Raw genomic sequence first — 15010 nt, forward strand, 5'->3', positions numbered from 1 at the left:
CTACGATTTATTTTGCCAACCCTCACTAGACCTACTATTTCAACGATACGTCAAATGATTACAATTCGTATTTAGTTTAAGTTATTAATCTTAAAAATCGAAAAAATATTTCTTAATCAAATAAAAAGTAGCTTAATCAGCTTTTTCCATACAAACAATTAAAATCATTAATTTCTAATATTCTTAAAGTATTCATTGTCGAATTAGATTTGATATGATAAAAGTGTTCAACTACAAAAGTAAATAATTTTACTTTGTAATTTATTAATTTTTTAACTCTATTTGTGTGTGCTACTACCAGTTTATAATATTCCAAATTTTTTTGTAACATGTTGCTATATAAATCATAAATTAAAAAAAAAAAATGATTTATAGTTTCACTTGAATTTAACGATGGATTTTAACAATTATAGTCAAATTTTATAATATGCTCAATTGAGTAAATCTTTTTCATAACTTTTTTTTATTGGTTTTTTTTAGATATATAATCATTAAAATTAATTAAATTCTGAATATTTCCATTGTAGAATTTTTTTAAACACCAAAAGTTAATTAGAAATGATTACTATGATTTTTATTTTATTTAAGTGATCTATTACGATAAAAATGTAAAAAAAATTCAAACTTTTCTGATAAATGTACTGTAGTTATTATTGAGGTGGACATAATGCCCATGCACTCAGACCTGTTGGTCCATTGTGCGCAAATGTACTGTAAATAGTAATTATAAAATTCTCCGATTGCATATTAATCTTAACAATTTCATTTTTTTCTATTTAATAATGTCAATTTCAAAATTGCAAATTGAGCTAAATGTTATGGTAATAAATTCATTTTTTTTTTTTATTAAAACTTTCACTTTAAAGGACAATAAAAAGTAGGCTCAACATAATTACTTTTAACATATTAAAAATCAAAATCAATAATAATTTGAAAACAATTAATTTTAAAAATTATATAATATATAATTAAAAGAATTACTAATCTGGGTATAATTAAGGAAGTAGAAGTTAATGTTGCTTTTGTAATTATCCATCATTTTTTTAAAATTAAACACTATCTACAGATTTGTATCGAGGCGTTTCTTATGATAGTGATTTTAATCACTGTCAAATTAAATCTATACTGGACCCAATTATGCAACGTCTCTACTATGCCGCGACCCCACTGTGCTGGTTTTTTTTCAATTAGACTGTAAACGTAAACAAAATTAACATTTTTGATGAATTAGCACGATTTTAGACTATTTACATAATTAGCAATAGTGTTATGCTTTCTATAAAGTCATAAAAAATAAGTAATAAAACATACCCGTTATAAGATAAGGTACTGTATGGACTATAGGCTCTGTTATTTCGCTCTGTCGAATGTTGATTTAATCACGGAGACTTTTAAAAATATGAATGAGAGTAGAACAAAACGCAAAGCTTTTGAATATCGATTACCTGCTGGAACTTGATAAAATTTACTCGTTATCTCATGAGCGATTATAATTGTAGTGCAATTACTTTGTATTTTTATTCTTCAATGATTCAAATAAATAGGATATCCTAAAACATTTGTAATATCCTCTTTAATTATTATAAAAAGAGTATAAAAAAAAATATGGTGATGTAATTTTGTTTAATATAAATTATAATTATTTTATTAGATTTTTTTATCTGTCCCCTTAATAACTTTCTAGCTCCGGTCGTACCTAACAACCCTTTAAGTAAAAATTTGCACAAGATAAGTACCTTTTTAGTCTTTCTGATACTTCGACAAATTTGATTTCAATGGTAACAACGTATTGAAATATTTATAATAAAAACTATTTAAACAGTTAAAAATATTGTTGATCTTATAATATGTAGTTATGTATAACTTAGTTATAACACGAATAACTTAGTAATTGGATAAAATATACTACAATATAAAAAAAAAATTACAATTACACAATTGTCTAAATAAATATAAAGTTTTTAAAAATTAAAAGAAAATAGTTAATGCTATTATTAGTCATTTTGCTGTCTTTAATGTTTAGATGAAAATTCTACGGAATTTTGTACTTTATAAAAATTTTTAATAAAAATCAAAATTTTAATGAATTATTTTTTTTATCATGTCTTGTTTTTAAAATAATTACTAATTCCACTGACAACCTTTGAAATCCATTCGTTCAGTGCCTCCAATTTGGTCCATACACAACAAATATCATGGGTGTTAAACTTATGGTGAACTAAATCTCAGTGTATTAATTTTCATAAAATGCTGACCTAAACTTCGAAATTATAATGTCATCTGTATTATATTTATTGTAGTTTATTATTATTAAATCCAAACAAAAGTGGCGTGACTAGTAACTAGTATTTGGATTTTACAATTATTTAACACCACTTCGACAATATTTTAATAGTTTTATGAAAACCATCTTTAAGTTAAAATACTGAATTACTATTAGTTCAATTTTAATAATGACATTCATTAGCACTCATTCATAATTAAGATTATTTCTAAAATAGCAATACAATTCATCTTAGTTTTATTTATTTCAAAGAAGAATAAAAGAATTAATTGCTGTGTCATTGATACAGCATTGTAAGCATTCTAGGCATTTTTTGTTTACAAATGTAAAATTGACGACTTATTTCACGCTTAAAATGAAATAAAACGGTTTAATTATTATTCATTAAATAAATAAATTGACCGTAAAATATACATTTTATCTCATTTTGACCAAAAAGAGAGATAAATTTAGCAACGAGATATTTTTCAAATAGTAAAAATATGTGTACTTAATCTATAGAATTAAATAAATGGACAATACATTTTGAAAAACTAAATTAATTCATGTACGTTTTTCTAGTGAAAAATTAGTAATACATTCTGTGTAGGAGAATATCCTCAGATACCGCGTTTTGCGATAACCAATGTGTTTTTGTAAATAATAAATGATAACGTTTAAGGAATAACGATCTTTTTATATTCTTTATTCAATTTTTACAGAATGTATACTTTTTTTTTTACAAACAATGAAATAATTTTATAAATAGCAAAATGTCGGAGTTTGATGATGTGAAGTTTTATTCTTCAATTAGTGATATATCTCAAACAGATAGTGATATAAGTTTTCAAGAAATTCCAAAAATTTTAAACGCGTCTTCTCCCTCTAGTATTTGTTCTACAAAACCACTAGAATGGGATAGTGGTGCTGATGTTGGATATGGCCTAATTCCTAATGCACAAAGTAAAGAACTAAGTACTATAGAACGTATGGCTGTAAACAATTTTATGCTTAATGCTAATTCAACTCCTATTGATTTTAATAGTCAAAATATTGTTAGACTTAAAAGCAACTCGTTATCAAATTTAGTTAATTTGGAATTCTCAAACAATTATAAATCTATGTCATGTGATCAATTAAAATGGGATTCTGATAAAGCAAAGCTTAATACCCTGACAAAAAATAAGTCGCCTATGACCTCTTCTTTTTCTCTGTCTACGGTTGTTAAAAAAATGAATTGCTCTGATACAGAAAAAAATCTAGTTACCAATGTAAATTCGACTGTAGTATCAAAACAAGATGAAAATGTTGAAAAAACTAATATTAGTTCTAAAAATGAATCAAAATCCTGTGAAAGTGGTAAAACTTCTAATAGCACAATTGGAAGTGTTGTTTCTTCAGGATCTTGGGAAGTCAAAGAATGTTGTGATTCCACTAATACTACAACAGATAGAGTAAATAGTTTTGAATATTTACCAGGAAATACTTTTCATTACAGTAAACAAACTAATGAAAATAAAGAAATACAGGAAAGTGTACAATTGCTGATAGAAGCCATGAAACAAAATGGATTAACTGAAAAATCAAAAATTAAAGAAGTATTTAGAGAAATTTATAAAAATATTTTAGGATCAAAAAATAGCTTACCTAAAAAAAATTTATGTGACTCTAATTTGTGTGAAATTCAAGATATTACACCTCAAACAAGTAACACGGGGAATACAGTTTTAAATAATGAAATTGGTACAAACATATTTTTATAATTTTTTATAATTTTTCACAAATAATTGATTATGTTTTAGATAACTATTCAAGTACAATGACATTTACATCTCCAATTACTTCTTCTCAATATGGTGAGGGTATTGATACTTCTAAGTATTGTGATACCACCTCATTGGAATCAGGAAGACATTTAAACTTGCATAAATCTAAATTAAAAAAATCAACTCCAACTGTTAGTATGACCTTGTAAAATATTCTTGAATTAAATATTAAAAAATGGCCTTTATAAAGATTAACTGACTAAACAGATTTTTTAAATTATATTTTTCATTTTAGATAATTTACTAAATGTTTAACAGGGACTAAAATGTTCTATTTCATTTTTTAAATAAATAATATAGCTGCCAAAAGTTTGTAAAACCTGAAATCAGAATATTTCTAAAAAGTTAGAGAATCTTTGGAATGCTAAGGATATTTTGACATTGACTGATTTTTTTTTAATTTTTTAATACTTATAATATTTTTTCTATTGAGGCCTGACAGGGAAATGTCTGGTCAATTCAACTGCCAAAATACTCCTTGGTGGTTCAAACTTTCAATATTAGAAATTCCCATAGTTAAAAAATTATTATTATTATAATAGAAGGAGGCTTGTTGAAATCAAACCTCACAGGAATATAATTTATTCTAATGTTACCGAGACCAGGTGGAATTTTCTATTTTCATTGAAGCTAGATAAAATTAAAAAACAAATGTTTAATGATTTGTTTTAATTATATATTTCCAAAATTATAACCATAAACAATATTTTTATTGAATGAAGTTTAAAAACTATGAATTAAACTGGAGTTCCTAAATATTAGTTTTGAATACTATGTACTATAATTCTTTTTGTCAAATCATTGAATAAACATAAAATTATGATTAAAAAATAATGAATATTTTTATACTTAATTTGATATCTCAATTATATTAATAATTTGAATTCTTATAACATGGTATTTCAAAAAAAAATTAAGTTTATCAACTTTTATAATAGTTATAGCATTGTATATTTATATAGAATATCTCTGATCTAACTGATAATGCTTATAACTTTTGATACAATTATCATTTTGTTGAAATTTATAAAATGTATGAAACGTAAGTAGAGTATACATTTACTAATACAAGCTCATCCGCTTTCACTTATTCAATGTAATAAAACATTTGTAACTCAATGAGTATTTTTTCCTAAAATTATTATTGATTTATCAAAATTTTTTGTAAGAATAGGGTTCAATAATGGCTTTTTTAAATGTAAAAACAAAAATAAAATTTTTAATTTAATTTTTTTTTTTTTGTAATAATAAAAAAATCCTTCAAAATTTTTTTAAAAATGGTATTTGAATCAAAAGTTTTAAGCATTATTAGTTAATTTTAAGATACTATATATATATTATACAGTTCTAGGTTGGTACCATATGGTACAGTTTATATATTTTAATAAAAAAAATTTTTTTTTAATATTTTCATAAACAAAAATCATATTTCCAAAGTTTTTATGTGTTTTTAAATTTTGAAATACTTGTAGAAACATTCTGAAACAAAAATCAAGAATAATTCCAGTGATGCCAGTAAACAATATGACAAACAAGTTTTGAAGTTTCAAGAAAATTTTATGAAAATGCAATGTGACAATCAATTGTCTATCATAAAGAACGAAATAAAACACTTAAATAATTTAAATAAGTTAGTTTTTAAAAAAAAGTTATTTCAGTTTAAATTAGATTGGTTATAAATATTTACAAAAACTTATTTTAGATTCTTAAATACACATAAAGAATTAAAAAAAAATTGGAATAACTACAAAGAAAAACCAAAAATAAGTAGTAAACCTATATTCAGGTAATTAGTTTTATTATTTATTCTTAGAAATTGAATTAATTATTGATTTTATTTTACTAAAAATAAACTTAATAATAATTAATAAAAACAAAAAAAATATTTAGTTAAATTTTGTAATTTAATTAAAGTATTAAATTTTAAAAATATTAGAATTAATATTTTTTTTTAGTTATTTTTTTTTTTTTTATTTAAAAATATATTTTATAATTGTGCTATAAAAAAATTAGTTTAAAATTATTTTTAGAAAGCAAATTATACAAAATATTAATACTTTAAACTCAACACAAACTGAGACAACTACGTCATACTTAAATTCTTCAAAGTCGAATAGTACTGAAACTGAATCATCTTGTACAGCATGTCACCATATGTATTGTAAAAAAGGTGTTCTGGTGCATAATTCAAAATCTAAGTCTGTTAAACTTAAAACGGGACAACTAAAAGATGATAAAAAGCCATCTTTTCTTGGTGCTGGTACATACACAGTTTACAAGCCATTTAGAACTACAAATATAGATCCTAAACACTCTATAACCTATGAAATTATATTTAAACCCAATCAGAAAGACAATTTGGTATGTTTAAAATGGTTATTATTATTAAGTAATTGTTTAAATAATAATCAGTTTTAGGATAATTGTAAATCAAAATTTATGTCAAATGATCAAATAAACAGTATGAAAAAGAAAAAGATATTAAAAAGTGTTTCACAATTAAATACTAAAATACCAGTGTCATCAACATCAACTTTACAAGTAAAAATATTTTATATAATAAATTTATTTAAGCATCGGCTTATTTTTTTTGGTTTGAAATTGGTTATCTTATAAAATTTAGAAATTGTATAGAATATTTATTAAGGAACAATGTATTATATTGCTTCTTAATAAATAAAAAACAGACATGAATTACAATTATGAATCATAATTATTAAATTACATTGATGTATATATAATAGTATGTTATATTTTGTACATTTACAGTAAATATACTGTATGAAATTTAATTTTAATTGCTTAATTAAATTAATTGAAAAAATTAACAATACTTTTCATTAAAAAAAAAAACGATTTATTTTTACTTAATGGTATACGGGATTAATTCAAATTTATTTCAAAATAAAAAATAATTTAACAAAGTTGATGCAAGTAAACGTTATGAATAATATAAAAATGATAAAATTTAACTTGAGCATCTTTAAAAAAAAAAAGTATCTATAAATGTATAAAACAATAAGTTTTTTATATTTTGTATCTTAAGGAATATCTTGTTGCTAACCGTCCAGATTATATAGCTCGAACTCAACAAAGGCAAAATATTTTAAATGAACTACAAAAATTAAGAGAAAAAAGAAAACAACCAAAAAAAGATTATTTGTTGATGAACAGTGAAGATGTGATTCCCCCAAATCCATTAAGTAAGAATTATTTCTACATTTTTTGCCAAATATTTTTTTACATTTTATGTAAAATTATTATTTTAATTATTTTTAGCTATCAAACGTATAATGACCCAAAAAGAAATGCGTAAACAAACAGAAAATAAGTATAGACTATGTTCAGAAGTTAAAAATAAAAAAATTGAAAAGAAACGTAAAGAAGAATACATGACTAATAAGATCATGGCTAACATATTTAATAAAGTAATTTTTTCAGCTACTTTCATGTTGGATTTATATTTTGACGGCGTTTGTAAAAAACTGTCCAAGTCAAAAAATTGTAAAAATGAGTTTGATATAAATTATTAAACAAATTTATTTGGTTATATTGGTAGTATACCATAATTATCTGAATCATAAAATTTCTGTAATATTGTATGATATAACTATTATATGAGTTAAATTTTAATTAAATTAAATTGATTCACTAATATAGACTTATAATTTTTTTTGAATCATGTGTTTATATATTCCTAATTTTTAATTTTTTGATAGATTCTAGTAGCATCACCAATTTAATCTTCTTGTGAAAAATCAAATAAAAAAACACATGTTTTTCTAATGTAATATTTAAAATTATTTTTATAAATACTATCCATACAAAAATATTTTTATAATCCTGTTTTTGAGATTTAATATAAAAGAATATTGAAAAATTTTCTATAATCTGAAGTTGTAACTATATTAATATACATGTAAATATTACTATATACATATTGATATTACTATACATATAAAAAAAAATTCAAAGTTAATTTTCCTTCCAAAAAATTGTTATTTCATATTTAGTACTTTTTCCAATGTATATTAATATAAAAGTAAAAGAATTAGATAATAATTTTAAAAAAACTTAATATACAATAATATTCATTTCCAAAAAAAAGTAAAAGATTTGTGTTCTATTTTATGGATTTTATTGCTAGAAATTTTGTTCTTGGACTTAAAAAATAATTTTTTTCTATATTCCTGACTTATATATTATTTGTATAAACTAATAAATGTTTCAATATTATTCTTTAATTAACAATAAATTAATGTTTTAGAAATTGCAAAAGAAGACTTTAAAAGGAAATGTTGATTTGTCAAATAGTGTTAGTGTTTGTAGTTTATGATTGGATTTTTTAATTATGCCTAGATTGTACCTATTAGTTTAATTTGTAAATTCATACATGTGTAAATTAAAAAATTTTAAAAGTAAAATTTATTTTTGTATTCGTTTTTTTTTAAATATACTATATGGTTTTAATTTTTAAACAAATCTCAAATTACTAATATTTATGTATAAATACATAAATATTAGTATTACTTATACATTAAATGATAAGTTAATGAAAAATATTTGTATAGCTATTATAAGTGAATTTTAATTTTTTAAGTAGTTGTATTTATGTTTTTTGTAAAAATTGTATTCATATACCTTATCATTTAAGTTAAATGAGCCCAAATAAATTGCATTTACTACTAAATTTCCTGAATTACATTGTTTTATATTAATCCAATAAATATTTAATTACATTGAAGTACTCTTTAAAAATAAATATCTAATTATTCAAACAAAAGTTAATCTTTTATGTTAGTAATGCTAATTTTATAAAATTGAACAACCACAGTTAAATTTTAATTTTATGAGAATTTCAATTAATTACATTTTTCTTAAAAATCTTGTAAAATTTTTCACTATTATATTTTAGATGGTTTTTAAATTTAAACTACCTGATCTGTTAATTAAAATTCTCAATAAATTACCCTTATATTTTAATTTGATAATGTGTTAGTAAATAGTTCAAATACTTTATTGGAAAATTTTATTGAATGTTTATATTCTTACTACTATGCTTTTGCATGGATTGTATTAAGATTTTATCAAAATCAACACATATTTTTAGTTTTTTTTTCCTGTAGGCTGAACTTTTAAAATAATTTGATTAAATACTCATTTTGAGTCAATTGTATAAAAATTAACCACGATGTGTTATTGTGTTTCATTTAAATTCGTAATTCGTCTGTCAAATTTTTGTAAATGAGAGTAGTTTTAAGGGTTCTGTATTTAGTACTTTTATAAATTATCCTTGTCATGGAAAGTTGTCTTTGTCTTTTGCTAAAAAATTTTACCAAGGTGGAAATTTTTTTTAAATGTGTGAAACAATAAATGACATGAGATGGATCTAAATGGGAAATTTTCTTTTTGAATATGGCGGAATGATGATTGATAAAACTAAGTATAGATAAGATAATATCTTGCTCAAGTTTATTGTAAATGTTTATAAAATACTTGTGATAACGAAAATTTAAATATCTTTTTAAATATTTGTATGTTAATCTTCTTATGTCTGGATGAAGATTAGTAAATATATTATAAAACAAGTAATAACTTTAAGTAGTTTTAAAGAAAGCATTTACATAGAAAAAGTTGTGTACACGGTAAATCACATTAAATTTTACATTTAATCTCTTTAATAGTCTTAAAACGTATTATGTTAGTGATAAATAATATTTCCTAATTGCTGTAATTCATTAATTAGAAAATACTATTTATAGACTTTAATTATTATTCTTAACTATGGCATCCAAAATTGAATGTGTTCTCAAACAAGCTTTGATTACTTTTTCCGGGTCTTATACATCTAAAGCTTTTCATGATAATTTGGTGAAACTTAAACGAAATGCCAATGAATTAGATGCTCGTTCAATTAATTTAGATAATAGATTATTGAAATGGGATACTCAAGAATTGAATTGTAATTTGGATAAATTATCTGGAAATACCATATTTTGTCATGTTAAAGCACCAGTCACTTATATAGAAGTATATGAAGATAATAATGTATCTATTGGAATATTTGTTCTAAGAGAAGGTGCAAAAATTCCTTTACATGATCATCCATATATGTATGGTGTTTTAAAAGTTATTCATGGAAAAGTTAAAATACAAAGCTATACACCTAAGCAAACACTCTATAATCAACTAAAGTAATAAATAGATATATTTTTTTGGTTATAATATTATTTTTAAAGTATTATTTTTTTAGCGAATGTATAATAGATGTTATCAAATTACCTCCATTAATTGTGAATGAATCAGATGAACCATGTGTTTTGTGTCCAACTGAAGGAAATATTCATCAAGTTGATATAGTTGATGGACCAGCAGCATTTATTGATATTTTAGCTCCACCTTATAGAACTGAAATTCCTGATGTAGGTAAACGAAACTGCAGATATTTTAAAGAAGTAAATGTCTCTGATGACCTAAAACTAGTAGTGATACCTGATCCTAAAGATTATTGGAGTGATACAGCTACTTATACTGGACCACCATTAAAGTCATTTGTTGATTCTAAGTCTTGAATATTACTTAATGATAAAATATTTTAACAGTAATATAAAAAACTGTATTATATATATATACTAGTCATTAGTGCTCAAATTTTATTATTTTACTCATTAATAATGTAAAATATCTACTGTAACATTATAATAAGCTGGTATTAAAAATTCAAAAACATTTTGTTTTTAATATGTTTTTGCATTAGTCATATGTAATTTTTTATAAGTGTATGAGAGTTGATAATCTAACGGTACATAGAAACACATTAATACAAAATATTTTATACTTTTTATATGTTATAATCAAATCAACTCCATAATAATATTATAAATTGAAAAACAAATTATTTAAGAAAAAGAGTTCATACCTGTTAGAGTTCTAAGAATGAGTTAGTACATAAATATAATGAGAGAGAGCTTTCGATAATCATAGAAAAAAGGGCCAGATTACTACATGTGCCAAACTATTTCAACGCCGGAACACAAAGATTCACTTATATTTGTATTTTATTAACTAAACAATGGTATAATGTAAATTTACTGTTTTAAATTTTTAACAAATTACATTTTCAAAAAAATAGTCATAAAATTATTTGTTTTGCCAAATTCATCTTGAATTTTAAAATTAACAGTTATTAATTAAAGGTTGACAAAATAGTTTATTATTGATATAAAATTTAATTTAAGATACTATCTTAAATTAAATCAAGTGTTTTATACTTGATTTCTAACGAGGTTAATATTAATAAATTCACAAGATTATTTGAAATAATATGGACAAAAGGTTTTCTCTTGTTTCCTAGCAATACTATTAGAATTAATAGTAAATTTTTTGTTTTATAAATTTTTATAATATATTAGAAAATCAATTATATGATAGTTAACAGAAATTTTGCAATAAAGAAATGTATGTATGTTTATTGATAAATGATCTTATAAATATATTTTAAACATTAAATACGTTCAACAATAACATTTTTAAGCATTTTATATCTAAATGATAATTAACCGTTTTTTAATTCTTAACCTACTAAAGCAATATTTTATGCATATAAAATTTAAAGTCAAAGAGTGCCAATAAAGGAAAGATAGGTATTTCAACTGGCTTATTACAGAATTATTACTATTTAAATTATTATAATTTAATAAAATTATTTAAAAAAAAATCTCAAACAAAAAAAAATTTTACACTTCTTATAAATTAAATTGTATTAATAATATCTTTCTCTTATCTAATATTTTTATTTTTAAATAGTGATAGAGAGTTGATTAGAGTACAGTCCGGATTTATATACATTTATAAATTTTGTTAAGTTATCATCTCAAACACATCATCACTTAGTAATGTGATCTAGATTATATTGTTGGTGAGTTAAGGGGGTTATTCTTCTAAAATGAATAATATTTCTATGCTATAGTGTAATTTAATAACGAAGTGCATATAAATCCGTACTCCAATAATTAGTATCGTTGCTAAAACAAGTAGTCTTACCACAGCGAAATGAAAATTTTCGTATCTTTTGTTCCACAACTTTCTTGTCCCCATTAACATTTGTTCCGACAAATGTGTGGAATAAAAGTTCATTTGAACAAAAGTTCAATGGATGATCCATTGAACATAATCCATTATTAATCAAATAGATTATGGAAAGAAAAGAAATGGAACTTAATAAATTAGGAACATATATTTTTGGAACAAATTTTGATTTGTACAAAATAGTAACAAAAAAAAATTATAATGGTAATAATCAAAATATCATACCTATTCTGCAATTATAAATTGCAATTCAATTGTTAAATTTAGTTTTGAACTAGATTATTCACCTAAGATTATAGAAAAGTTGTATTCATAATTAAAATATTTAATTTGATAATTTTACTTTATAATTAAAATTAAAAATAACAGATAATTCTCCTAAATGCTGGACAACGATGGATTAATACTTTATATTCATTGGAGTGTTTGATCAGATTAAACTCCTTGTATTTTTATATTATACTATAATACTCAATATTTAATTAAATTCAATATTATTCGGATAAAATAAATATCATAATGCAGATAAAATATCTGTAGCGGTAAAAGCTATTTTCCAGTAATTAACTTTTTATAAACTCTTTTTTTGATTATTTTAGGTCCTATTTAAACCTCCAATAAAAAAAAAAAAACAAATTATATAAAACTATTACCATATGGTAATAATTTGGTATTATCCTTTTTGTATTACATATATTTTGCTAAGATGTGACAAATTACCTATGTGAGACTTAAGTTAATTTATCTAATTTTAATTTAATTAATACAGAAAAGATTAAACTATCCAAAAAATATTTCTAGCATTATAGATGACTATAAAAATCGATAAATACCATAAATAAAAATCGATTTACTCAAAATTACAAGTAATTTAAAATACCGTAAAAAAATATAGATATATTTTGGGTATACCAAAAATGTTGTTATAAATTTATAATTTGCTCTGTAGTAAGCAAATAAATAATAAAATTCTATAATTTAATTAATTATAATTCTATAATATTTAAATATTTAATATATTTATTATGTAAATAAATAACTCGACAGTTTATCTAACATTTATTTGACACATATTTAATATTTTGACGAGAAAAGTATACGGCAAAAACGTTCACTTAGATTAAAAAAATCAGTTAAATTTTGCAAAATCTATTTGTATTTTGCATTATTCATAATAACGGAGGGCATTCCTATTTTACCTGTTGGTCGAAAATTGTAGTACAATTAAGTGGTACGTACTCTCTAACGCTCACGTACATTATTGTTATCCATAAAAAATATAGAGTGTTCAGAAATAAGGACACGGGTTTCTATTGTTCTTATTTTTTTTATAAAAATTGACCTGTTTCCTTGTTTCTGAACACTCTATATTTTTTATCGATAACAATAATGTACATGAACACTTGTATATGAATAGAACGAAAATATGACTTATTTATTTTATGTTTTAATAAATAATTATTTTTAAATATATTATTATTTTGAAATTGGTTATTATTGTTATATTGTCAATTTTTAAATTCAAATATTTCTAGCTTCGATGCAAAGCTGAGAAGGAATTGGTTTTACTAAGATGTGTATATTTTTTTTTGTGTCTGTTACCATTTTTTCTCAGTTCTCACCGAACCGATTTCTTTCAATGATACGCCAAAAGATCACAAATCGTATCTAGNCGATACGTCAAAAGATCACAAATCGTATCTAGTCGAAGACATTACCCTCAAAAATTGAAAAAATTTCCTCGTTCCCCGTAAATGGGAGAAATCTCCAAAATAATTACGAATTTAAAAATCACTAATTTTCGACATTTTTTCAATTTTTTTTACTTAAAAATGCTATAAATTTTTAAAAATATTCAAATCAATATAATTTTTTTTTATAGATGCATGATGTCCCAATTTGCCCACAGGGGGGGATTTAAAATGACAACTTTTTCAACTTAACTTTTAAAAGTATTCCGGAAGTCTGACACTTTTATATATATCTTAAATTAAATCTAATGTAATAAACTTTATCATGAAAAACAAAAATTGCGGACTTTATTTTGTTTTCACGGTGAAAATGGCTACCAAATGCTATTTTTGTATGAAAATACTCAAATTTTTATTTTACATTTTTAACTTTATTATGCTAAAACTTATTAAAAAGTGTATGGATCAATACAATTTTTTTATGAGAAATAATATTTTTTAATACTCCGTTTTTCATTCGACATACTTTATCTTAATCAGGATATTAATAAGGAACTAGCAGATCATGTAGCTTTATGAATAATACACCAATTTTTTAAAATTAAACACTATCTAAAGATTTGCATCGAAGCGTTTTTTTTTTATAGTGATTTTAATCACTGTCAGATATCATTATACTTGATCCAACTATGCAACGTCTCTACTATGTCGCGACCCCACTGTGCTGGGATTTTTTATTTNTCTACTATGTCGCGACCCTACTGTGCTGGGATTTTTTATTTGCTCGTTACTTCTATTTCGTATAAAAATAGAAGGCCATTTAAAATTTATTTTAAGTAATTGTATTTAGTTGAATCGGCAATTTTGTTCGAGAATGACTCATACTTCCTAAGCAATCCTAAAAAATTACTTCCAAGAATTAGGAAGGGCAAATTTACATATACACATATACATTTTTTATCTCCTACATTTATGATATTTTTGCAAAGTTACTATTCCTCGAATGAACTTAATTTAACTCATGAAGTTAAGTAGTTTTTGTCAACAAAGTTTTCAACTTAATTTAATAAAAAATTTACAAATTAACTTTAACTATTAATAGTAACTTTTTTTAATTTAACTTAATTTTAACAAATTAAAAA

General features: G+C 22.6%; 2 protein-coding genes and 1 long non-coding RNA gene across 4 annotated transcripts; 2 read left to right on the forward strand and 1 right to left on the reverse strand.

Annotated features, from left to right (window-relative positions):
• Positions 1 to 965: 965 nt before the first annotated feature.
• Positions 966 to 2440, reverse strand: LOC126900989 (uncharacterized). Of its 2 annotated transcripts, XR_007702944.1 has the most exons (4): positions 2142 to 2440; positions 1737 to 1905; positions 1312 to 1550; positions 966 to 1192 (listed from the first exon to the last, which is right to left on the reverse strand). It is a non-coding gene; the product is annotated as an uncharacterized LOC126900989 (long non-coding RNA). The 2 variants fall into 2 exon arrangements; XR_007702943.1 differs by lacking the exon at positions 1737 to 1905 and having other exon boundaries at positions 2142 to 2393.
• A 473-nt stretch (positions 2441 to 2913) lies between these two features.
• LOC126901198 (uncharacterized) lies at positions 2914 to 8642 on the forward strand. The gene is made up of 9 exons (XM_050677529.1): positions 2914 to 4006; positions 4066 to 4220; positions 5562 to 5719; positions 5792 to 5875; positions 6120 to 6450; positions 6508 to 6630; positions 7136 to 7292; positions 7369 to 7517; positions 8357 to 8642. Exons 1-9 carry the CDS (start codon positions 3037 to 3039, stop codon positions 8423 to 8425), a joined length of 2196 nt encoding a protein of 731 aa, XP_050533486.1. The 5' UTR covers positions 2914 to 3036; the 3' UTR covers positions 8426 to 8642.
• Positions 8643 to 9596: 954 nt separating this feature from the next.
• LOC126901425 (2-aminoethanethiol dioxygenase) lies at positions 9597 to 10818 on the forward strand. The gene is made up of 3 exons (XM_050677854.1): positions 9597 to 9734; positions 9852 to 10283; positions 10343 to 10818. The coding sequence occupies exons 2-3, from the start codon at positions 9874 to 9876 to the stop codon at positions 10659 to 10661; spliced, it is 729 nt and encodes a 242-aa protein (XP_050533811.1). The 5' UTR covers positions 9597 to 9734; positions 9852 to 9873; the 3' UTR covers positions 10662 to 10818.
• The last annotated feature ends 4192 nt before the right edge of the window (positions 10819 to 15010 follow it).

Source organism: Daktulosphaira vitifoliae, unplaced genomic scaffold, assembly GCF_025091365.1.
Source record: "Daktulosphaira vitifoliae isolate Bord-2020 unplaced genomic scaffold, ASM2509136v1 Scaffold_3, whole genome shotgun sequence".
Lineage (NCBI taxonomy): Eukaryota > Metazoa > Arthropoda > Insecta > Hemiptera > Phylloxeridae > Daktulosphaira > Daktulosphaira vitifoliae.

Excerpts from the sequence above, each read along its gene's own strand:
- LOC126901425 (XM_050677854.1), top strand. The coding sequence starts at position 9,874 with ATGGCATCCAAAATTGAATGTGTTCTCAAACAAGCTTTGATTACTTTT. Across the intron at positions 10,284-10,342 it reads ACACTCTATAATCAACTAAA|CGAATGTATAATAGATGTTA; the intron begins GTAATAAATAGA and ends TTATTTTTTTAG.
- LOC126901198 (XM_050677529.1), top strand. The coding sequence starts at position 3,037 with ATGTCGGAGTTTGATGATGTGAAGTTTTATTCTTCAATTAGTGATATA. Across the intron at positions 6,631-7,135 it reads CATCAACATCAACTTTACAA|GAATATCTTGTTGCTAACCG; the intron begins GTAAAAATATTT and ends TTGTATCTTAAG. Across the intron at positions 7,518-8,356 it reads TGGCTAACATATTTAATAAA|AAATTGCAAAAGAAGACTTT; the intron begins GTAATTTTTTCA and ends TTAATGTTTTAG.